General features: G+C 34.9%; 4 protein-coding genes across 5 annotated transcripts; all 4 read left to right on the forward strand.

Annotated features, from left to right (window-relative positions):
* Positions 1 to 745: 745 nt before the first annotated feature.
* LOC110785613 (protein NSP-INTERACTING KINASE 3) lies at positions 746 to 7,021 on the forward strand. 2 transcript variants are annotated; one of them, XM_021990094.2, is made up of 11 exons: positions 746 to 1,701; positions 2,141 to 2,273; positions 2,383 to 2,454; positions 2,598 to 2,741; positions 2,955 to 3,026; positions 3,125 to 3,184; positions 3,446 to 3,543; positions 3,700 to 3,849; positions 4,477 to 4,818; positions 5,352 to 5,743; positions 6,274 to 7,021. In XM_021990094.2, the coding sequence occupies exons 1-11, from the start codon at positions 1,605 to 1,607 to the stop codon at positions 6,583 to 6,585; spliced, it is 1,872 nt and encodes a 623-aa protein (XP_021845786.1). In that variant the 5' UTR covers positions 746 to 1,604; the 3' UTR covers positions 6,586 to 7,021. The 2 variants fall into 2 exon arrangements, with proteins under 2 accessions (XP_021845786.1, XP_021845787.1); XM_021990095.2 differs by having other exon boundaries at positions 758 to 1,701; positions 3,721 to 3,849.
* Positions 7,022 to 11,319: 4,298 nt separating this feature from the next.
* On the forward strand, positions 11,320 to 15,575 carry LOC110785614 (protein trichome birefringence-like 2). Its single transcript, XM_021990097.2, has 5 exons — positions 11,320 to 12,149; positions 12,663 to 12,855; positions 12,943 to 13,133; positions 13,227 to 13,385; positions 14,999 to 15,575. Exons 1-5 carry the CDS (start codon positions 11,569 to 11,571, stop codon positions 15,342 to 15,344), a joined length of 1,470 nt encoding a protein of 489 aa, XP_021845789.2. The 5' UTR covers positions 11,320 to 11,568; the 3' UTR covers positions 15,345 to 15,575.
* A 1,520-nt stretch (positions 15,576 to 17,095) lies between these two features.
* LOC110785538 (F-box/LRR-repeat protein At1g55660) lies at positions 17,096 to 24,182 on the forward strand. Its single transcript, XM_021989989.2, has 5 exons — positions 17,096 to 17,327; positions 17,438 to 18,339; positions 19,051 to 19,218; positions 19,317 to 21,532; positions 23,495 to 24,182. Exons 1-4 carry the CDS (start codon positions 17,291 to 17,293, stop codon positions 19,593 to 19,595), a joined length of 1,386 nt encoding a protein of 461 aa, XP_021845681.2. The 5' UTR covers positions 17,096 to 17,290; the 3' UTR covers positions 19,596 to 21,532; positions 23,495 to 24,182.
* Positions 21,450 to 23,018, forward strand: LOC110785616 (uncharacterized). The gene has a single exon (XM_056829588.1). It carries the CDS (start codon positions 21,450 to 21,452, stop codon positions 22,497 to 22,499), a length of 1,050 nt encoding a protein of 349 aa, XP_056685566.1. The 3' UTR covers positions 22,500 to 23,018.
* Positions 24,183 to 25,481: the final 1,299 nt, after the last annotated feature.

Below are 25,481 nucleotides of genomic sequence, written 5' to 3' on the forward strand. Positions count from 1 at the left end.
AAATACTTTTTCTGCCAATATTTTCTTTTTATAAAAAGGTATACTAATTATTTATCATTAATCTAATTTTAATTTATGTTAGCAGACATCCAATTGTTCTCTCCCTGATAATATTCTGATCAAAATCCCATACATACCCCCCTCAATCCAATCACCCTACTTTATTGTTTTTTTCTCCTCAAACTTTATTTAACACTAATTATTCTCTTGTACTAGTAAAAGTAATAATCATACACTCTCTAATATAATATGCTTAACTTACTTTTAATGGAACATAGTTGGCTCTTCTTGGAGTTCTATCTCAAAATTGTGAATATTTATAATTATAATATATATTTCAAATCGGATATGCGGTCGGTTATATAAAGATCTAAAACAACAATTGATTCAGTCATACGTGATACGAGTAATAATTTATATATAAAAAATGTGTTATTGTATAACACAAAAGATGTTATTAGGTTAATTGGAAATCTTACAACATACATTTTCATAATATCAAAGATTTATAAATTAAAAAACTATTAAAGATATTAATAGTCAAAGATGTTAGACATGTTGAAAATGAAATGAAAAAAGAATAAAGTGTTACACATAACCTTATGCGCGATAATAGTCTAAATACGAAGTACAAATATCAATTGACAAATACAGAGTAACTACATTTGATTTCTATTCATCCTAACTTTATTAATCTAAAATTTACTCGAATTTATCTGAACTTAAATTTCTTTAAATATAGAGTAAGTGAAACTAAGATGAACGAGAATATCATTTTTAACAACAGTAGTCGAATTTCCCTCACTTTTTATAAACACATGTCCCCCTCATTTTGGCAGTATGTTTGTGGGTTTTGCCTGTTTGGTTGTTTCTGCAAAATCAGTGGAAGGCCACACTGACTTTGATCCTATTTCGTTAGCTTTCAGAGGAGAGAGAAAGAGAGAAGAAGAAGATAATGGTGGTATGAATTGGGAATCACTGGGATTGAAACAAGGCACAAAGCTAAACCCCAAACTACACAACTTCACATGGAATTTTGTGGGGATCAGTTACTACTAATTGTTTTTGGATAGCAAAGTACTCACACAAATATCATAATTTTCATTTTATTTTCCAAAATTTCAATTTTTTCGGGGTTTCCCAGATCTCTAGGATCTCAGAATTTCAGAGTGTTTTTTCTTGTTCCTCTCAAATAATTCTTGCTCATCCTCTTTGTTGTGTTTTGTTGAGTTTTCCCTTCTTCCTTCTTTCCGACTCTTTTACAGTGAGAATTGCTTGAAGCAGTGAGTTTTAAGCATCTGGGTATTCTTCATTCTGCAGTAAAAGCTCAATTTTTTGTTCTAAAAAGGGTAAAAGTCACATCGTTTCTCTCTCTGAGTTCTTTCTTTTCATGGCAATGATGGTGGATTTTCTAGGATTCTCATTTTAAGGCCACCTTTTTTGTGGGGGTTAAAAAAGTAGGCTCTGGATAAGTCCTAAAATTCCATTTTTTCAGGAAAGTGAATTTCAAAAATTGTCAGAAAATGTCAAAAGAATGAAAATTTGGTAAGTGGGTTTATGCATATTTGAAGCCTGCTGGATGATTTGAAGCAAGAACATTGATAATGGGGTTTTCCGTACTTACCATAGTAGGATTATTTTTCCTGATTTTGGTGGGTGCTGTTTCTGCAACTCTCTCACCTGCTGGTGTCAACTATGAAGGTTAGTTAGACCTCTTATTCTACCTTTTTTTTGTTCTTAATGAAGAAATACGAATTTTCGTGGAAAAGATAAAATCTTGGTTCATGTAGCCGACCCTATCGAGTTAAGACCGTGGCATTGTTGTTGTTGTTGTTGTTGTTGTATCAATCATTATTCCCATGAATTTTAATTTTGTATGTGTGTGAGATTCTGCTCATAAATGTACATATATGTAATATGTTAGTCTCCAATTTGAGGTTGAGAAATAAATTCTTTCCTTGTTCTCCACCTAATTTTTGTATGGGCCACAATAAGAACATAGACTTCATTTAATACACAATAAGAACATACTCTTTCTGTGCAGTTGGTTTTTTCTGGAAATTCTTCTGAAATTCTCACTCTTTATTTGCCTGTTAAATTGCATTTTTTGTAATTTTATTATTATCTGAAATTGTTGCAGTTGTAGCTCTTATGGCCATAAAAACAGAATTGAAGGATCCTTATAATGTTCTTGAGAATTGGGATGGAAACTCTGTAGATCCTTGCAGCTGGAGGATGATTACTTGTTCTTCAGATGGCTATGTTTCTGCTCTGTATGTTTAAACACTTTGATTTTCTTTTTCTTTTTTGTATTTTTTATTTCAAAATTTCAATAGAATTCTGGAAAGAGTTCTGAGTGTTGTGATTGAACATATTTGTTAGGGGACTGCCTAGTCAGAGTTTATCTGGGATGATATCTCCTGCAATTCAGAACCTCACTAAGTTGGAATCAGTGTAAGTTTTTTTCTGCTGCCATAGGAATATTTTGCATCAATGTTTTCTTCAAGTATTTTTTTACCATACTTTGCATCTAGTAGGAGTTTGTAATTTGGGTGAGTGATTGAGCATGGTTGTTTATCGCTGTGGCCGTGATGTAGGTTGCTGCAAAACAATGCAATATCAGGTCATATTCCTACTGAGATTGGAAAGTTGGATATGCTGCAGACATTAGATCTTTCAAACAATGGGTTTACAGGAGAGATTCCCAGTTCAGTAGGAGATTTGAAGAATCTAAATTATTTGTAAGTTTCATTTTCTTCAATGTGCTAGGACAAGTTATGACATTTATTCAGAATTTTGAGATAGGTAGAACAATTTGAACATGAATTAAGGTTTAGCGCGAATTGTTCTGTTACGTTTTTCCTGATTTTGAGCTTCAGATGATCTGTACATGTGTCTGTTTTTGTTATTATTATTGTTAATTGCTGTTGTTTTTCCTTCTCTGTACAAGCCAGACGATTAAATAACAACAGTCTTACTGGACGTTGCCCTGATTCTCTCTCAAAAATTGAAGGTCTAACTCTTGTGTAAGTTCACCTTTGAACTTCATAGTTGTTAAAATTTGCCAAATTTGGCGAGATACTTGGAATATGAAACAATCATTTTGTTTTTTAATTGATTGCAGAGACCTCTCATTCAACAATTTAAGCGGCTCACTACCAAAGATATCCACCAGGACCTTCAAGTATACCATTCTTTTGCTCTATTATGTGGCATTTTGATTTTTCGTGCTTACTACTTGGACTCATCATTTCCGGTTACTTGATACTTTGACATGGATATGTATGCTTTAGTTTGATAAAAGAACATGAAATTTTTCGTAAATTAGTCGAGTGCGACACTTACATATTCTGACACAAGTACTCGAGTCCAAGTAACGCAGCTTTCTGCATAATTCATACTTCTTCTGTTGGAAAGGTTTTAACTTGACTATTCCTCCTTTCAGGATAATTGGCAACCCTTTAATTTGTGGAACAAGTTCTAGTACCAATTGCTCTGTGGTATCACCTGAACCACTTTCCTTTCCACCAGATGCTCTTAGAGGTATTTATTCAAAGAATATATACGCTTCTGTTTATTGTCAGAAGGTGCAACTAATAAGTGCTATGTTGCCTTTTACTATTATGGGTGCTTTTATGTTCTTTCTTTTTTAATTCAAAAGTCGTATAGTCAAATCGTGTTTGCTTTATGAATTTCCAGATCAATCGAATTCTTCTGTAGGGAAAAGTCACCATGCAGCTGTAGCAATTGGTGCAAGCTTTGGTGCTGCTGTTTTAACCATAGGCGTTGTCGGGCTGGCCATTTGGTGGTGTTATGGTCGCAAAAGACAAATTTTCTTTGATGTGAATGGTTTGTCCACTCATTTGCTCTTTCAAACCCTCCCTTTGAGTTGCATGTGAACTTATGATGTTTTATGATAAAATGTGAATTTTTAATTTTGATGTTTCCGCATAGATCGTTGTCGAGTGCAGTATTTGTCACGAATCCCATTTGTGGGTATTTTGAACACGGACTTTATCAGAAATAGAGGCAAACATCATTCCTGGACAATTAAGAAGTAGATAGGAACACAAAACGTGAATAAGTTACACACTAATAAAGACTAATAACATAATGTATGGAGAAGATTGTGTTTCGTTTAAGCCATTGGTGATTTGATGGTAGACAACTCCTTATTGTTTGGAACTATAGCATAGATTTAAAGCCAACGTTTTTCCTAATGAAAATCGTTAATTGGTGTCGATATCTATTTTATTTTTATTCTTTAAGGTGTTTAAATATGTCAAGTAAGGTGTTAAATTACAAAAGCTGGTTTTTTTAAGGTGTTAAATGACAAAATATGTATCTTAAGCACTTTCTTTATCTGGTTTCCCCTCAATTTATTGTGTAAATTTAGCTGATTTATTTCCTAGTTTCTGTATGTTACCGTTTAGATAGTTAGACCGTATTTTCAGCTAATAATGGTTTGGTTTGCAGAACCATATGACCCAGAGATATGTCTTGGGCATTTGAAGAGGTATAGTTTCAAAGAGTTGCGTTCTGCAACTGACCATTTTCGCTCAAAGAATATACTCGGAAGAGGTGGATTTGGCATAGTATACAAAGGCTGCCTAAACGATGGCACGATAGTAGCAGTGAAAAGGTTAAAGGATTATAACGTAACTGCAGGGGAAATTCAGTTTCAGACAGAAGTTGAGACTATCAGTTTAGCTGTTCATCGGAATCTTCTCCGCCTTTGTGGTTTCTGTTCAACTGAGAATGAAAGGCTTCTTGTCTATCCATATATGTCAAATGGTAGTGTCGCATCTCGCCTAAAAGGTAATCTTCTTACTAGGCTTTCAGGCTTACTTTCCTAGTATTCTCTTGAGAGATTTGTCTATATATATCGTTATATGTGAAACTATCCCTTGTTTTGAAAGTTTCATTTTATTATTTCATTAACAAAAACTAACATGATAAACTAAAATCATGCTAATTTACTTTATACTCGTATATCGTTATATGTGAAACTATCCCTTGTTTTGAAAGTTTCATTTTATTATTTCATTAACAAAAACTAACATGATAAACTAAAATCATGTTAATTTACTTTATGCTATTTCAAACTCCATTTTTTCGTTTAATCACTTACTCCCTCCGTCTCTAAACATTCTTCCTGGTTCGACTTTTTTTGTCTCACAAAAAGATACCAAACCCAAATCATTTTGGGACTAAGGCTTTGTTGTTGTTGTTGTAAAAAGATACCAAACAAGAAGAACAAAAAGAGACAGAGGGAGTATTGTTTTGTTCACCATTAAGAAATGGTTCCAACTGTGCTCCATGAAAATGACGAGAATGCCATTTATTTGCAGATCATATTCATGGTAGACCCGTCTTAGACTGGCCGAGGCGTAGGAGCATAGCTTTAGGCACGGCAAGGGGGCTGCTGTATTTGCATGAGCAGTGTGACCCTAAAATCATTCACCGAGATGTAAAGGCGGCCAACATTCTGCTTGATGAGGACTTTGAGGCTGTTGTTGGTGATTTTGGACTAGCAAAACTGTTGGATCACCGCGATTCCCATGTTACAACAGCAGTTCGTGGCACAGTTGGACATATTGCTCCTGAATATCTTTGTACAGGCCAGTCATCTGAGAAAACCGATGTCTTTGGATATGGAATATTGCTCCTTGAGTTGATCACCGGGGAAAAAGCCTTGGATTTTGGCCGAGCATCTAATCAGAAAGGTGTCATGCTTGATTGGGTATTCCCCCTCTCTCTTACCCTCCTCTGAGTCCTCTCAACTTTCTGTAATAAAAAATTAAAAAGGTAATTAGGTTATGTTTGACAAACTATTTAAAATAGAGTTGAAACTGAGGTTGTAGCTGAAACTAATAAGATATCAGATTAGATGAGTTGTTTGGTAGAATTAATGGTTTAATGAGCTGAATTTATAAAATAATTGTTTTAAAATAAAAATTAAAGGTATACATGAAAAATTAAGGACCGAAAATTGAAACGTTACTCAAAGTAACGTATCAATTTAAGTCAATCTCAAAACCTTATATTCTATGTAAGGTGCTTGACAAACCGCTCTAATCATTTAAGGTGACTTAAAATTTCAACACCTTATCATTTAAGACGCCTGAAATGGCGTATCAAACAGAGTCTTAAATACGTTCAGCTAAGTTCAGTTAATTAGAGAAGTCTACAAAGACATTTCAGTTGAAACCAAAGCCAAACATGTAAACAGTCTTTGTTTAATTGCTTACAAAGTTTGCTGAAATGTTGCAGGTAAAGAAGTTGCACAGTGATGGGAAGCTTGACCAGTTAGTAGATAAAGACTTAAAGAACAACTACGACAGGGTGGAATTAGGAGATATGGTACAGGTAGCTCTTTTATGCACACTATTTAATCCAACTCATCGTCCCAAAATGTCTGACGTGTTAAGGATGTTGGAAGATGACGGGTTAGCCGAAAAATGGGAGAATTCACAGAGAATTGAAACTCCTCGGTCAAGGTCCAGCGAGCCACAACGGTACTCAGATTACATTGAAGAATCCTCACTTGTGGTTGAAGCTATTGAGCTTTCTGGCCCAAGATGACACGTCCGGCCTATAGTTATGTGAAGTGCCATTTCAGGATTCTCTCCGGTAACTGAACCAGGTGCTACTAGAATCGCGAGAAAGAGAAAACGAAGGAATAAAAGATGAAAAATTCTAGTACTGAAAACTGGTTGGTTACTGGAAAGGATCCTTACCCTTTAGTTTTAGTAGTTTGCTTCCCTCTCTCTCTTCTTTCGCTCGAGTGCAAAAGCATTTGGAGTGAGGAAGAAGAAAGACAATGTGATTGATGTCAATAGAATGAATGTAACTCAATCTGTAAAGAGGAATATTGAATGGAATATATAAGGCTTAGAAGTTAGAATTAGGTGGGTAAGGGTTGTTATCTTTGTAGTTTTTTTAGAGTATTGAAAGAAAAATTTTGAGGTTATTTGAGCCGTTGAGAAATGTAATTATATAGTGTGTTTGTTTGTACTAATAGTTTATGAGCTTAGAAAAGCAGGTACGTTACCGCCTTTTTCTCTCTCTTGAACGAGGGTTGTCAACCGTAAGGGTTAATAATCGTACGTTTCTCATTTTTTCGTGAAGATTAGAGCCGTAAAACTTGTGATTAGTGCAGTTAACCGTATGTTGAATCACATAGTGATGATCTGTTAAAATAATATTTATATCGGAGGAGTAAAAGTCAACCACAATTCATTATTTAAGGAATGAAGGCAGTATATTTTTTGGATCCGTTGCTCTTGAACATTATTTGGAAACAGAAAACGGGAGTGGGTCAAATGCCTATTTGGTCGGGCCTTTTTGACTGATGGGTGACTGGATCCATCATCCATGTGAAGTTTAAAGTCAATATTTCGTACCACCAACTCATATTGGGCCATGCTAAATTGCTAGCTGATCCCAAATTCGCAACAAAAAAGTACGGAATATCGCGTGAATGCGTCCCACAATATTCTGCTTAGAACGTCTCCAATTGTAAGTTAATTTGACAATTAAGCTAATTTGCTTGGCCAATCTAATTTATTATTTTCACTCCAATGGTCTAGCTATTAGCTTGAAACTTTTATAAATTTCAAGCTAGTCCCTAGCTATAACTATTGGAGATGCTCTTAGAGAGTTCGAGGATTATCATCGATCGATTATGAAACCATTATAATCATTTCAGGTCAAATTAGATAGTATTTTATGCGGGATCATTTTAAATAGCAAATTAAATGTGTTATTATCTTTTCTTGGTCACTCTGATTTTGGTGAATGTCAGTCTGATCAAGTCAGTTTTAACTTTTAACCACCCTTTTTAAGTATCAGATTTTGGGTCTTATATTTTGAATCCATCACATTCACATCTAATCTAACACATGATACAAAATTTGAGCCTCAAATCCAACACAACGTACACTCACCAAATCGTGCCAAGTCGTACAATGCCATATAAATATACCGGTCCAAAAAGCTAGCAATAGCATAGTTACATGCGCATGATATAGTGGCGTGCTTATATCCTTGGGTTGTTGCACAACCGTAATCTGAATGACGTATGGCCAAACATGCATGAGTAGTTTAAATAAATAATCGGTGGTCTTCACTCTTCAGTTCTTCACTCACTCCACTTCAAAACTTAATTCAAGACGGGCGGGCTATTACTAATGGCCCAAGTCAATACAAAGTGAGGCAACTATAATAGCAAAACCCCTTAATTTCGAGTTGGTATTATTTTTAGTTATTTTCTTGACAAGATAATTGATATTATTTCATTACAGTAAATTAGTAAAGAATATTATTACTAATATAGTTTAATTTTACATAGAGTATATTATTATATTGCCTAAATTACATTTTCGTATTATAATAAACTAATATACTTAACTAATAAAGTATATTACCCTATTTATACGGAGTGCTTGTTAGTATAAACTAATATACTCGCCATTTATTACAAAAAGAATATTATTGCTTTGTATTACAATTATTTCTATGCTAAAATTCTCATTTTAGTCAACATTTCTTATTATGTGAAAATTCGTGGTAAATTTGATTTATGAATATCCTGTAATTATGTACAATATCATTGTTATTTTTGTAACATATTGATATATTTAGTTGAATACATTCCTATGTGATGTATATATATATATTGGTCGGCCGAGTCAATATTATTCAAACTTGTCTCAATCCTATTATTCTCTCTGGAAAAAAAAAAGCTTTGTTTTATAATGGAACGTTATAATGCTAGTGGCTCTAATGACAATGGCAAAAGGGTTGTAATTACAACGGTAAGATATAAGAGATGCAGAAATTGTTCTTCATGTCCAAACTTTGGCTATCAAGGGTCATCAACAGTTTGTCGTTTTTGCGGTTGTGACCGAAGCTATCATCATCAAGAAATCACGTCCGAGTATGCTAGTAATACTTCAGCAAGATGGTGATTTTAAGCGCTGCGCTTTAAGTTTTTTTTTTTAGAAATATAATGAAATTAATAGAAGTATTATACTCCATATTCTACTTTAATTGTCTTTTGTTTCTTTAATAAATGGAGTATTTAATGATATAAACTTTCTTTTAAATTTAAAAGGTTCATATATCCCATATGGAGTATTATAGAAACGTTTTATATGCTTCAATTCAATTAATTAGGTAGTATAGTACATGTCTCTACTCTTTACTTTTGTTACGGAGTACTCTTTTTGTCTTTTAATGTTCGCATCATTGCATTTTTTTGGGCTAAGCTTTAAAATGTTTGACTATGAATTTACATTAAACGATAAAAAATAATATAGTCATGAAAAAGCTTATTAAATTTGGTTTGAAGCATATTTTTAAAATATCAATATTTTAGAATTTTGTTTGCGCATCTAAAATTAATGATCTCAAATTGCCTTTCGAAAATTGTAGAAAGTAAAAATTAAGCAGACAAAAAGGAACATAAGATATATTGCTAAATCACACTCCCACTCACATTTTAATTAAATCGCATGCACTAGAAGATCGGCTACAACGCCTACAACGACGCACATACTTCACAATTTACATGCAATGGAGCTTAACGCCGTAGGAAAACACCATCTTTGCATGCATGACCATAGTATATTTTATGCAATTGATTAATAAGGAGTATTTATCAAATTTCAATCCAAACATGCTAATTCATTCGTTTAGAATCAATTAAATCTTTAACCGATGATAAAATTCGTAAAGTTTTAGTCTTGATGTTATGAGTTCAACCCTAATCTCAAAGCCGGACATAAGAAGATAATTAACCCGATTAATTTTAGGCTTGGTTACTAGTTAGTGCGTGGAAAACATTCGGTTAGCTAGGTCATTCATTCTCCATATATATTATCGATCCATCAAAAAAATTAATTAGAATACAAAATCCATACAATAACTTTCTAATACAACGTACAATATGCATATAATAATAATATAACTTTCTAATACAACGTACAATATGCATGTAATAATACTACGTGACAACTTTTTTTTCTCTTCTCTGGCTCTCTCCTCCAAACCCTAGCCTCCATTGATAATTTTTGAGGGGCTTTCATCGGTTTTTTACCGGTGGAAAGCCTCAACGGTTTTGATTTCTTGTGTTGTTTCCTTTAATTTTTGTTTTCGTAGGTGTAGCAACGTTTCCTCCTCTAGAGAGGAACGTTTCTCCTTTGAAAGAGAGGGTTTTTTCTCTTTTCTTTTCGAAATATTTTCTGCTTTTGCGTTGGTATCGAGTCGATGGGTGTTATTTGTGTATTTCATGGTAGAAATTGTGTTGTTTCTATGATGTATGCACTTTGAAGATCAAGATCAATCCGAGATATGAAGCAGATTCATTTTCAAGATGACTATAACGTTTGTAACAAGGTCCTCCATCCAACGAAAATATGGTTTGACATCGAAGCTATTTCATGGCTACACATATACCATGATTTCGGAGCCGTTATTCAGTATTTGCTCATTTAGTTATTTGGAAAAAAGAATTTGTTATTATATTTTAGATTTGTTCTTGTTCTTGTTTAGGGAAAAAATTGATTGTAGATGCCGTATGGCTTTATTTTAATGAAATTTTCCCTTACCCCGTCAACAAAAATATAATAATACTACGTATTAAGTGACACATTTCTACCTAGCTAGTGACCAATAATTTATTGGCTCAATGGTTAAAACTGAGGTTTATCTATGTACAATAAGTCTCAGTTGCAAACTCCCTCACCCCTATTTGTAATTTACACCAAAACAAACATTTCTTGGTGGTTTGCTAGATCCCCTGTAAAACCCACCAACTTTGTCAACCCAAAAGTGATGCCCCATGGCTATCCATCCTCCTAGGGTAGTGTCTATTGGTGTTGAACAAGTTTGGTGAACCATTGTCTCTGTGAGGTTGACCCGTATGATCTTTAGAAATAAATTGTCCCTTAATTAATTAATGCGCTACTCCTTAGTCCTCTACCTTAAAAAAAGAAGAAGAAAAAAAAGTGGTAAATCACAAAGCGTTAAATTATTAAAACCCAACCCATATTTTGCTTGCAATAATTATTGAATCCATATGGCAAACCCAAATAAATAAACAATACCCAAATCAATTTCCTAAATAAATGCCAAAATTAAAAACTTCCACTACTCATTGTCCCTAATTTTAGTACTTTACTCAACCCCAAGAAATCTTTAAACTTAAAAATACAAAATTACCCTTTACAAGTGAAGACCCAAATTCAAAACCATGGCAGAAATTTCTATTAACGAAAGGGCAAAATAGTCCATTCAAACTGAATCACACTTCCAAGTTTTCCCTCCTTTCCTCCTCCACCTCCTCTGCAACTGTAAAAGAAAGAGCAGAATACTAACTACTGTATCTCTCTACTGTTAATTTCGTAAATTTTGGAGAGACAAAAAACCCCATTTTCGTTTTAATCCAAAATAAACTAAAAAACAACAAATTTCCAAATTTAATTTTGGGGGTTTTCTGAGGAATTTTGTTGGTTAATTGGTGTGCATGCAGTGATGCAGATAATTGCAGAGTAATGAGCAGTTATGGCGTCAATAAAAACAAAATTACTCGATAATTTGCAGCAAAAATTACACCCAAAAAGAGGTTTAATAATTTCTGGGTTTGGTTTATGCATTGCTGCTGCTTCATTCATCCTTTTCTCTCTCATAATCTTGATTACCAACAAAACTACTGCACCCGCAACTTCTTCTCTTGTTTCTTGGAATTTTCCCCTTCCAAACACGCCCTTATCTTCTTCTAATTCTACTAATTCTTCACTAATCACTGCTGTTAATGTTAATGTTAGTGGGACCCACTTTGACAGCCTTGATTTGAAGCTGAAGAATGTGAGTTTCCATGGTTTGGAATCAAGGGTTTTAATCAACTTTTCCAGAAATAGTGAAAATAGCAATGAAAATGAAGAGGGTTTGAGAAATAATTCTGGGGTTTTGACAAAAGATTGTGATATTTTTGATGGGAAATGGGTTAGGGATGATGATTTGCCACATTACCCACCTGGGGTTTGCCCTTTTGTTGATAGAGATTTTAATTGTCAGCTTAATGGAAGACCTGATACTGGGTATTACAGATGGAAATGGCAGCCATTTGGGTGCAACATCCCTAGGTAACTTTCAATTATAACCTATGCCTTTCATTTCATGTTTTTCAGTTGAAATTATGTTTATACTATTGTAATTTGTTTTGCTGATGTGGGTTGTTACTGGATACTAAACATTAAATTTAGGATGTATTGAGTAAGATTTTGTTGATTTAGCTATCTAGTAGCTTGTGATTTAGATTTGATGATCACACTATTGATGACTTGAAGTATGGAAAGCTGGTGTAGATGAATTGAACTACTGATGGTTTTAGGTGGCCATGGGTGTAGATGATTTTAGGTGACCATGCTTTGCAGTTTGCACCCACCTCACCCTATTAACATTCCTAGGTAAATGAGAGTGGGAAGGATTTGGCAGAGGGAGGAAGGAATTGACTGAATGTTGTAATTTGTAAATGGAAATTTGTCAAGGATATGACTTCTTTCACTAGTTTGGTTTGCTTAATTTGCCAAAATTGTTATTTTCTGTGCTTCCATTGTTCAAAGCCTTGTTGATTTATTGGTTGATGTAATTGTTAGAATGAATGCCACTGATTTCTTGGAGCGGATTAGAGGAAGGAAGCTGGTTTTTATTGGGGATTCGTTGAATCGGAACATGTGGGAGTCTCTTGTTTGCATTCTTTGGCATAGTATCAAAGACAAGAGGAGGGTGTACGAGGTATCCGGGAAGAGCGAATTCAAAAAGGAGGGTATCTATGCTATTAGATTCGAGGCAAGATCATTGCTCTTTCCATTCTTGATCAGAGTAAATTTCCTTTTTCCTCTATTATTTCTAAGATATCATGACTCTTGTATGCAGGATTACAACTGTACTATTGACTATGTAAGAGCTCCCTTTTTAGTAAGGGAATCCACATTTCAGAAGAAAAACGGATCATTGGCAACATTAAGGCTCGATTTAATGGACCAAACGACTCAAATGTATCATGATGCTCATATTCTAGTCTTTAACACAGGTCACTGGTGGACACATGAGAAAACTTCTAAGGGGTGAGTTTTTACAATTGATCTGGCACAATTATGGAATAATTGATTATACGGTTAGAGTAATAAGAAAGTTCTCTGCATCTTATCATTCTACAGGGAAGAGTATTACCAAGAAGGTAATCATGTTCATCCTCGGCTTAAAGCTCTTAAGGCTTACAGGAAGGCCCTCGCCACTTGGGGTAGATGGGTTGACAGGCATATTGATTACAAGAAAACTCTTGTTTTCTTTAGAGGATATTCTGGCACTCATTTCAGGTTAGCATATTTACTGGCTTGTGCTTGGCTTTTGATTCATCTAATGCTGAAAATGTTCTGGGATTTGATTAATTTGATACTACAAGTGCTCAGATCTGGAGTTTGTTGTCAACTTGTCTCATAATGCCATCCCCTCTTTATGAATATCGCTTAATTTAGTTGGTTAAATATTGAGTAACTTAATTATGAACCATTACTTCAGTAGGGAACGTGACAACTTCTTACAGACATCTTACAATTTTAAGATCAACTTTTATGTCTGGAAGGAGGTAGTGTATATGGATACGGAAATGATAAAGGTCGCAACATGCGACCTTTAAGCCGTGTCACAGTGGTGACATGTCACGCCTATGTGTCATAAATGTATTTGGAAACTAAAATCTTTAGATTATGTAACCTATTAAAAAAAAAGGTAGGAAAATCTTAATATTCTAATTTACAAAATAAATAATGTAAATGATTCTAATTTGTATAGAAAATTAGAAAAAAAAAAAAAAAAATTATTTATATATGTAGGAAATTAAAATAAAAAATACATTTATTAATTTATACTGTACTTAGAAAATAAAAAATGGGTGTGATGTTAGAAGGAAAAGATGGGTGTCTTGTTGACGGAAAAAATGGGAGTCGGTGACTGGGGTGTAGTGAGGACTGAGGAGGCTGGAGATGAACGGCCCTCCTACTATTATGAAGTAATGTATGATTATGAATTTTATTTACATAAAACATATGAAGTATTAGATTATAAATTAGTGTACTATTTTTTAAATTGCACAAAAATATATTATTAGATTATAATATTTATTTTTTAAATTTGTACTGTAATTTATAAGATAAAGGAAATATATATTTACTATAAATATAATTAATATTTGTTTCCTTCTTTGTATCGACTGATTTACTTATATATCTTCATAGTAAAAATATTAAATTGATAGTAAAAAAAAGTTGATGACATGTTGCTTACATGGCGCCTATATGTACCAATAAAATGACGACACATAAGATTGCGACAACAAAATGTTGTCACAACTTGCGACAACAAAATGTTGTCACAACTTGCGACCCATATCATCGTCCGGATGGATAATGGCTTGCTCACAAGTCTTTTACGATTCTTTGCATGGGATAGTGAAAAGTGATTGTACCTCTTTATATTGATCATTGTCCAAAGAGAACACAGAGGAGATAGCAATTAGCAGACCTGATCAAATTGCGGGCCGGGCCGGATTCGGGCGGCATGACTTAAAGATTCTGCCCACTACCGGGCCATGCCATACTTCGGGCCAAAAATTCCTGTCCAAAACCCGCTATTCGGGCAAAAAATAGTGGTTCTTTTCGGGCAATTTTCAGGCCGGGCCAAAATTATAACTAAAATTGCAATTTTGAATTGCTCAAAAAATAAAAAATTCAGCCTGAAAATTCTGCCGGGTTAGCCCGGGCCGGGTGTCTAAGACTGATCTCAAGTTCTTAACTCGTAAACTGTTGGCCAGAATATCGGTTTTTACCATTGAAATTTATGCTGAGTGTGATCCCTTGTCCAAGTTCTTAAAGAACAAACTAGTTAGTTTTCTTTGAGATTCTGAATTGATGTTAATTAGCATTTGATGCAGAGGAGGTCAGTGGAATTCAGGAGGGCAATGCCATAAGGAAACTGAACCCATCTTCAACGAGACTTACTTAGGGAGATACCCTTCAAAGATGAGAGCTCTTGAGCAAGTTTTGGGGAAAATGAAGACCCCAGTGATGTACTTAAACATAAGCAGGCTCACAGATTACCGAAAGGATGCTCACCCTTCGATTTACAGAAAGTCATATGAGAATGAAAAGGAGCGAATTGAGGCCGAGCAATCTCAAGATTGCAGCCATTGGTGTTTACCTGGTGTGCCTGACTTCTGGAATGAGTTACTTTATGCTTCTCTTCTGAAGGTTGGATGGGGATTCCAAAGTCAAGTTTGAGCATGGATTATGTAGAGCAAGATTTGATAGTGGTAAGATTAAGCGCTTTGTGTTAAGGTGCGCGATTAAGTGAGTGTTATATGATTGTAAATTACTAACTAGGTTCTTGCACTCAGGTTCAGAATACAGATAGGTAGATCCTGTAACAGTTAACACGTATCCTTCTTCGATTGTTTCAACTAAACAGGATGCAATTCATGTGTTTGTATTTTGTAATGTGGTGGACTGTCATATGTGCTACTCTGTAATCAATGGTCTAACTTCAGCTTTTGATACAGTTAGTAATCTTGGTAGAATTAGCTCGGGTTTGAAAGTTCAAAGTTTCAAACCCTAAGCCAAAACATTTGATAATTGTGCCATGTCAGGTCAATTCAATTAGTTAAACGGGTACCAATGATGTCTTGATTTAATGGTTAAGACTGATGACCTGTGTACAATAGGGATCAGGTTAGAATCCCTCTAACCCCATTCATTAGTTAAACGGGTTGAAAACAAACACTATACCAAACTCGTTAATTCCGTGTTACGTTCAGGTCGAACAAACTTTTACCATCTCTTGTTCAGTTGTTCTCTATCTAACATCCAGGTCACATTGAGTTTGAACTACCCATAAATAGAAAAATGAAATCATATACACGGTCCAAAAGGATTATGTATAAGAAGTTGAATACTCCGTATATAAACATTCTTTTACCTTTTTTTTTTGATAGGGAATATGTAAACATGAATATGGATAGTACCATTTTAGAAAATTCATTGTTTTGTCATAAGTTCTTAGACTAATACGGGCCATTTTAGAAAATATAATTAACCAGGTCTGAACATCAATCGAACCCTATATTAATATTAACTATTAAGCTTATAGTTTTTGGTCGGTGTCCATGTTTCTTTGGGTCAACTATTTAATAGTTCAATATGCCTTTAATACGAACATAATCATCTATGATGGGTTTGTTTGGTCAAGGTTTACGTTCACCCACAAGTAGAGATGGTAACGGGTCCAGGATCCTAGCCCGACCCTGTCAGATCCTATCTTAAAATTAGGGTATGGGTCTTAATTTTCTAGACCCTATAGGGTAAGGGTAGGGTATGGATATATGATGTATCAAATATGGTAGGGTAAGGATCCAACTTTTTCAGACCCTTACTCTACAAATAGACCATTAAGATCCATACCCTACCCAGACCCTAAAATAAACCCGTTCAAATTTCATTAAAGAAATATAAAAATAACACAAAACCTTAAGGCAATCCACAAAATCACATTTACTCCTCTAACCACCATCCAACACTACCACTCACTAGTCAAAAAAACCTCTAACATTGACATTGTGTACTTGAGAACCTGAGATTTTTTTTTTTAATTCGTGACCTTAGTACATTAAATTGTAATATGTTTAAGGAAATACAAGGATGATTTGGGGCACTAGGATTTATTTGTTTTAAAATGTCAAATTAATCGTTTGTCTTGTTTTTTTTTTTTTGTGTGCATTACATATGGTTGAATATAAAAAAAATTGAAAAAAGTTATAGAAAAGTTAGGCCATACGGACCCGCTTCGGACCCTAGACCCTACCTCTACCCTATTGGGTAAGGGTCTTGTCATTCTAGACCCTATAGGGTAAGGGTAGGTTATGGGTATAGGTCAAAAAATTAGGCTCTGGATCCGGGTATTGCCAGACCCTATCCAGACCCTATCCATAGACCATGGTCATTCGGTTCCTACCCACAAGTCCATAAGAATAAGGGCGGTAATTCTATAAACTCCGATTAAGTCCAATAAATTTACTTTTTCGTCTAATTAGGTCACATAATTTCAAATAAGATTTCGACGGAGATCGAATTTCTATAAACTGTTCAAATCAATTGTCACCGGCGTTCCCCATATTGTGAGCCGTGGGAGTGACAAGGGTTTGCTGAATTGCAGGCAACACACTTCAAATTCAATGAACACTCTCAATTTCACGAAGTACTCCGTATTAAGTAAGTCTAACCCTCCATTTTCTCAATTTTTTTCCGGGATTTGTTTATATTTGTAAAATCCATCATAATTTTGGGGCTGGTTTTAAGTTTCTAATTGAATTTCTGGGTAGATACAAAACCTGAAATCATGAAATCCAGTTCAAAGAAGCAAAAGGGCTGCGACAAAAAATGCAAAAACAGAGATAGGTTAAGTGAATTGCCAGACGAAATACTTGTTCAAATTCTATCTTTTCTGACAATCAGAGATGCAATTGGAACTGCCCAACTTCGCAGATTTGGAAATCTCTGGACTTTGAATCCAACTCTTAAGTTCTTTGGCAACATGGACAGGTTAATCTACAATGTGATGAAATATCACAAAAATCCCACTATTGATGTGTTTGATTTATGGTTTTATAATGGCGTTTCCCAGGAAAAGTTGATGAAATGGACTAATTTTGCTTTAAGAAAAAAAACCAAAGTGTTGAAGTTTCAATTTGGGTTTCTTACTAGTGTAATTGTTCTACCACCTCGAGTTTTCCATAGTCAATGCCTTGTTACACTTGAACTTACTAATTTGGTTATCAAGCTACCTCGAATTGTATACATGGGATCACTCAAAACATTGAAACTTGATCACATTGTCATAAGTGATAAGACATTTGAAGTTATGATATCTGGATGCCCAGTTTTACAAGAATTGTCTATTAAAGTTCCTCGCGGATTACAGAAGCTGCATTTTAGTGCTCCGAACATTCAGACATTGAAGCTTGACCTTTTAGTAACACCTGAAGTAGCATCATACAAACGTTACTCGATTGATTGCCCTAACCTCAAGATCTTGCATGTTGAAGAAGTACTTTTGGATATTCTAGAAGTGATTGATGTTTCATCTGTACGCGAAGCCACATTCAGGACTTGTTACTTTTTTGAAGACCAGGATATAAGTGCAAGAAGTGTTCACCATTTTGAAATATTACTTGACAAGTTTCGAAATGCTGAGTTTTTCCAACAGGGAGGCAAAGCTTATACAGTGAGTTACTGAGTTGTTTTCTTCTTCCCCCTGGTTCTTTCTTTTGAAGAATCCTGCACTTTTGGTTCATTTCTTATTCCTTACTATTCTTATCTTTTTACTTTTCCTGTCACATTTACAGTATATCTTGTTCAGGTTTTCGAGCTGCGATAATGAATTATAATCCTGTTTTTGTTATATCTTTGCTCCTAGAGTGTTAACCTGTTAGAATCGAGGACAATCATTTGAGTAAATTCAACTTGATTCAGGAAGGTGAAACTATGAAGGAGAATGGTATGGTGGGTAGTTTTTGTCTTCACTTTTTTGTAGTTGAGATTTGAGGGCTTAAGCACCTGTATACTACATGACACCGACTCTGACGTCATTTAGACTTAATTTTTCTCGGCCTCTTAATTTCTGATGATCATTAATAGACTCTGGTGGAGCTAATATGTTTAGCTACCATGAGTGTGTTCTAAAAGACCGATGTTAACCAAGTGCGGTTGATGAAACTAACTATTGTGCTGTGTGCTGTGTGCTGTGTGCTCAGAGACTTAATCAAGTTTATCTTTTCCTGAATAACTTTGTGCATTATAGTGCTTTTTTATCTCTGTTATTGGGTGTGTATTCCTGGAGTTTTCAGTTTCCATGTTCTTATTGTGACTTGTGAGTTTGTGACAGTAGTAAATAAGAAACAAGTCATAATAGTAATGTTCATTCATTTTGTTCCAGCAATTAAAACACTGCGGACATCACTTTATTGAGGAACTAGATATGTTATGCAATGGATGGACGCACATAGCTTTGAGGCCCGGAATCCGTGGAAGCTGTCAGACAGGCATTTGCAGATTGCTGCGAAACTCAATGGTGTTGGAAGAACTTATAATATATGCTGACAGGGTAGGTCTTTTTGTATGTCGAGTTTATCTATATATACAATATTCGCGTGTGATCTAGAACTTATAATAACTCTTCAATAATAACATATGTGATCTCAGGATTATGTATGTGATTGCAATGAAATTCTTCTGCAAGAGGTTTCTTCTCGTTGTTTCATGGAACGACTTAGAACTGTCTCTATTCGTGAGTATGAGAAGCCTTGTAAAGGTCTTCTGCAGCTGATAGAATTTCTGCTTAAAAGATCTGACTCCTTGGAGAAATTGGTTATTGCCTGTAAAAGGAAGGATCGGCTCTTCTCAACAGAGGGCCAAGAATTCATTTTGGAGCTATTAAGCTTCTCAAGGACCTCGCGACATGCAAGAGTTGTCTTTGCTTGACTGATGGTAATACATACAGTAGGAACAACATTTTTTTGCCTATGTATTTAACAAAAAGTTCCATAGGGTAAGTTATTAGGATCCCTTTTGTGTATATTTTCCGCGCTGCCACTAGTGATGGTGGTCTGGTCTGACTGTCTGAGTTTGCAAGGTAAATGGTTCAGTTGCAGACTTGCAGTGTTGATCCTTCTGGTGATGGCCTGATGGAGTGATGGGGCTTATGTTTGGTCCTTGTTGCAGTGTTTTGTGTTTTATGTTAATATTGTTGATGTGGTTTATGTGCTAGTTGCTTTACTTTAGTCACCTTTATGTCTTACGTGCTTAAACCCAATTTCACTAAATTTATCGTGTTCTTCTTTTTCTTTTCTTGCGGTGCCTTGTCGTACTTTCTCCAAATAAAAATATGGCCCAGGCAAAGGCGCAAAGCCCATGACGTTGAGCCCATGTCGTGCTTTTTTCATGTTGGGTCGTGTCGTGCTTTTTTCATGTTGGGTCGTGTCGTGCCTAGACCCTGTGCCATTTTAGAAATGAGTTAAAATAATACTTAAAACCGCGACATCACGTTCCTAAGCTAAATCTATCTTTACTTTACCTCAACCAGTCAACCTACTCACTTCTTTCTTTTCACACAACACTTTCTTTTAAGTTATAGTTGTCACTGCAATCGCCACCACTACCACCACAATCCATTTTCCACTACCGCACCACATCACACCCAAACCACCACTCCCAACCTTATTGCAGGCAAACCACCACTTCCAAACACACCACAACATAACCACTACTACCAAGATATAAAATAAGAAAAACGGCCTTGTTAATTTGCGCCTGTTAGCCACTTAGCTGGTTTGACTAACTGTTAGTGGTTAGATATTTTTTTTATTTTTGTGACACATTTACAGCCCCCCCAAAAAAATCCACTATTGAGGCGTGACTTGACCAAATTTCATCACTTGACCAAGAGGTCCAAGAGAAGCACTGAAAAATTAAAAATATGAACATTAGGGAACAGTTCTTCCCCCCAAAAAGCCAAAGCGGCAAAACCCCATTCAACTTCTCTCTCAATCTCTCATCCCTTCAGTTTGTGCGATCCGCGGAATCAAGAAGAGTTTGCAGGTAATTCCCGCCCTCCTCCATTTTCTCATTTTCAGTGAAAATTCTTTTCAATTTGTTGCATTTAATCAGTTGGGAATAATTGGGGAAGAACATCAACCCTAATTTGGTGATATTGAAGACCTAATATGTTTACTCTTAAATTACCGCCGCTAAGCCTTCTTACTCTCTCCCCTTCAACTGCACAACATTTGAACACAATTTTATTTATTATTATTGTTTTCTGCAAATCTGCAATTGTAAAGCAAGCAATTAATTAATCGGTTTTGATTTTGAGCTGTTAATCTCTAAACTTTATGTCTCCGTCTCACTTAATTAAGGTAATCTGTGTAGCGTTTCAATTGAATTTTGAATTGCAGCTCATTTATTTTGTTGATGCAGCCTATGATTAGTGAGGCATTTTTTGTGATCAGTAACCCGAAATCAGAATGCTCAATGGAACATTCTAAAAATTAAAATAATTTTGTTAATGTTATTTTCGCGATTATTATTCATGGATGGTTTGTTTGATCTTCAGTTCGGCATATAGAAACCGTTGATTGATATCTTGTTCTTGATGTGCGAAAACTGTCATGTAGATGAGACTCTATTCTTGACATAAAAGTTATACCAATGATTTGTTTAATCTGAAATGGTAAAGTTTGATTCCTGATAATCTGATATTAGATGCATTGTTTTGTTTGAGCTTCCACTACCCAGGACTTAATGTTGGTTCCACTCAATCTATCAAGGAAATAAGCTATGTTCAGAAGAGGGAATAAACCACTCTTTCTATGGCGATCTGTTCGGAACTTTCATTTACCTAGCATTGCTGCTGTTCTGGGGTTAGTCATCTTTATCTCTCTTTTATTTTCTCTATGTAGTAGGGAAAATCCAGCCAAAGGTGAAAGCTCACGCGCTCATGAAACTAAAAGACTCCAATTTCAAGTGCTTCCCAACCCAACTGTGGAATATATAGAAGAAGCACAAGTCATTTGGCAAATACCATCAGATCCTAAAGCTGTTCTTTTTATAGCTCATGGTTGTGGTGGAAGTGCCCTTAACTTTTGGGATTCATGTCTTGGTTGTCCAAATTGTGTGGGTTTGCCCGAAGAAAAGCGAATTGTCCTTGATGCACTCGCTCAAAATTTAGCTGTTCTTGTCGTAACAAGCACTGATGTATGTTGGTCATATAGAAAAGACGGGTCAAGGGTGAAAAAAACTATACAATGGTGGTTAGAAAAACATGATTTAGTGAAATCTCCGTTGGTTGGTTTAGGGGCTTCTTCTGGTGGGTATTTTCTTTCTGTTCTTGCAACGGAGGTAAGGTTTAGAGGGATTGTTCTTATGATTTCTTCCGGACTGTTTGATCGGATGGTTAGCATCCCGGATAATTACCCTCCTACCCTCTTCCTGCACATGCCTAAGGATGTTAGAAGAGGAAGGAAGATTGATAGACATGTTGAGATGTTAAGAAAGAAGGGCATTGAAGTTCAGAAGATTGAGTGCTTGGAATTTCCACTTACACCAATTTGGCTAACTGATAGAGTTACGGATTTAAACCATACCACATCATTGAAGCTATTCGAACTGTTCAGTAGCAAAGGTTTTATTGATGCTAAGGGGTATATGAAAAATGATGGACGTGCAACTCCTTGGAGAGAAGCCCTGAAGCAGAGCAACATTCTTTTGAAATATGAGTCTAAATTGATGCATCATATTGAAGAAGAGCTTAATCTAGCGTATGCATATCATGAAATGACAAGCTTGCAGTCAGATCAAATGTTTAAATGGTTTAAATCCCACCTTTAGATATAGTATAATAGTTCTAATATACTCCCTCCGTCCCGGAATACTCGACCCGGTTTGACCGGCACAGAGTTTAAGGGACTTGAATTGACTTATTTAATTTAATAGATAGTATTTGATAGTGGGGTATTATTTTAATGTAGTCAGTGGGAGGTGGGTTAAGAGGTGGGGTTGGGGGAGAGTAGGGGTTGAATTTTTAATTATTTTTTGTATGTAGTAGGGGGTAGGTGGGTTAATAGGGGTGGAGTGAGAAATAATATAATATTGTTAGAATATTTCCATTTTTAGAAACAGGTCAAGTATTAAGGGACGGCCCGATAAGGAAAACAGGTCAAGTATTCCGGGACGGAGGGAGTATATACTCTCGTATCTAGTACTTCGTATTAGAGAAAGATAAAAACGTGCGAATCATAAAATTTATCCTCTCCCTTGTTTTTTCCGTTCCCGTGCCATGTTGTTCCTGTTGCTTTCTTTCGTGCTGGGCTGTGCAAGCTAATTATTATCCACCTTGTCCAAATCCTGATCTTACACTTGGATTAGGGGTTCATACTGATAGAGATTCACTCACCATTGTGCTACCAACCCCGAACGTGGAAGGTTTACAAGTTATGAAAGATAACAAATGGATAGTGGTTGATCCTCTTCCAAATGCATTAGTGGTTAACGTAGGCGATCAACTTCAGGTTCGTGCCTTAGGCTTTGTTCTATTCGACTTATTTTGACTGAGCTAAACTTATCTGAACTCATCTAAACTTAACTAAACTTATGTACGAAATATGAATTTATTTTATCTGAAAAAATTATTTTGTTTGAAATAAACTTATTTGTGTGTGAAAATGTATGAAAAATAACTTATTTTTTCTAAATTTATCTGAACTTAATTGAACTTATTTTGTCTGAAATAAGTCAAAATAAGTCGAACATAATAGAGCCTTAATTTTATTCTATTGCCTTCGTTCTCCCAACAATTAATTTTTAAAATTTATGTTTGGATGTAGGTTTTGAGTAATGGAAAATACAAAAGCGTGTTGCATAGAGTTGTAACGAATGAAAGTCAAAGCAGGATATCATTAGGAATGTTTTATGGTCCGGATAAAGATGCTATGATTGGTCCAATTGAAGATTTAATTGATGAACAATACATCATCCTCGACTCTATCGGAATTACTACTTTAGAGAATTTCTTGAAATGTATCGGAAGCAAGAAGGCAAAAACCGTAAGATTAAGGAATTTTTTGAGATATAAACTAGTTATTGGTATTGTTGATGAAATTGATGGAGTTCGACTCGTAAATATCTACATTAAATAAAGAAGATTCAACCACAAAAATGAAGGGATTACCAGTGAGTTTATAATGGTCATGCATAAACGTTGGAATAGAGAGTATGGAATTCCATTGTTTGCATACTAACTTGGATTTAACCGCGGATATGAAAGGTAATTTGTGGAAGATTTCGAGTAAAACATCATTTGGGAGATGTTTTATTTTTGATTTCCTTCGTCCTTGTTTTCTTCCTCCTCTCATTTTCGCCATAGCTACATACTTTGCTTTGAGTTGCTTTTTAGAGTTTAAGTTAGGGTTTTATAGTTGTTTGTAGACAAATTTATTTGTATAGGGTATAAGGTTAATTAGGGTTTAGGGTAGGATTGGAGTACTATTATTCTATTAAGCCCATTATGGTTCATTCCTATGTTGCACCGACATTATTTTAACCTATGAAAACAATGGTACAATATTAAATCATACCACACGAGACTAACATTAATATTTCCACGTATTCTTATTTACATGAGGTGTACGATAAATATTGTACACCGAAATTAAAGTTGACGTAAAATGCTTAAAAGTCACCATTATATATGTAAAAGTTATCTACTTTTTAACTTTTTAGTAATAAAAAATTTCATTTTAATAAAAAATATTTATTCAAAATCACTAATAATGTACTACGTATAAAATTAATCATTTAACACTTTAAAATGTTTATCTATTAACTTTTTTTTTAAGTATAAAAGTTAGAGAAAACTGAGTAAAAATTAGAGAAAACTAGATTAAAGTTATGTTGGTGCACAATAAATTTATTGTATAACTTGTGCACGCAAGACCTTTTGTAATATTTCTCATTGAAACTTCCTAATCAGGAGATAAATGATGCTGGGGGGTAATTACCTTGAAGATTATTTCTTATGTGATCAATTTAGTTAATTTAATACCTACATACAATGTTTTTGATGTTTAATTTGTAGAATATTGAAGAAGGAGACGCTTACAATGTGGTTTTACTTTTTACTTTTATGGTGTAAAAAAATTAAAATTGAATCAATTTATATTAGCTTGAATTTGTCGTTCAGGGTCATGGATTTCGAACTGACTTGATGGAAATGCTTATCAATTTGAAGCCTAGATTCCTTAGATTACCCGATATTTTATCCTTTTTTGTCCCTTTTGTTATTTTTAATTTGTTTGCCCCATTTGGAATTTTGGATGTTATCCGAATGTACATGTAAATATTATTCGAGTATTAAATAGCAGGTGGATATGATGTTATGTTGAAGGTAGACCTGATGATCAAAACCCGCTAATTTTCGGGCCGGGTCATGATGATCAGCTCTAGTTGAAGGCAAATTTCAAAGCAATGCTTTTAGATGAAAGGAAACTGTCGGTCCATGGGAAGTAAGACCAGGACATCTTGGAGACATTTGGAACTAGTGCAGTGATGAGTGATGACTGATGACGGACTTGATTACCTTGAATATCTTGGGGTAGTTATATGGAGTAACACTAAACAATGTACTCCCTCTAGGCTCTAGCTGTAAAAAGGTTACATTCTCGGTATAATGGAACTATCTTTGCGCGCAGCTAATAGAAGATCTAAGTCTTGAGCCTGTGTGGGTTGTTAACAATGGTGGGTAAAAATATTCAATTCTCCCTCTTTACCCTCTAGCCTACGTAATTTCCTTTTCATGGAACTAAACAATGTGAT

This window comes from Spinacia oleracea, chromosome 1 (genome assembly GCF_020520425.1).
Source record: "Spinacia oleracea cultivar Varoflay chromosome 1, BTI_SOV_V1, whole genome shotgun sequence".
NCBI classification, from domain to species: domain Eukaryota; kingdom Viridiplantae; phylum Streptophyta; class Magnoliopsida; order Caryophyllales; family Amaranthaceae; genus Spinacia; species Spinacia oleracea.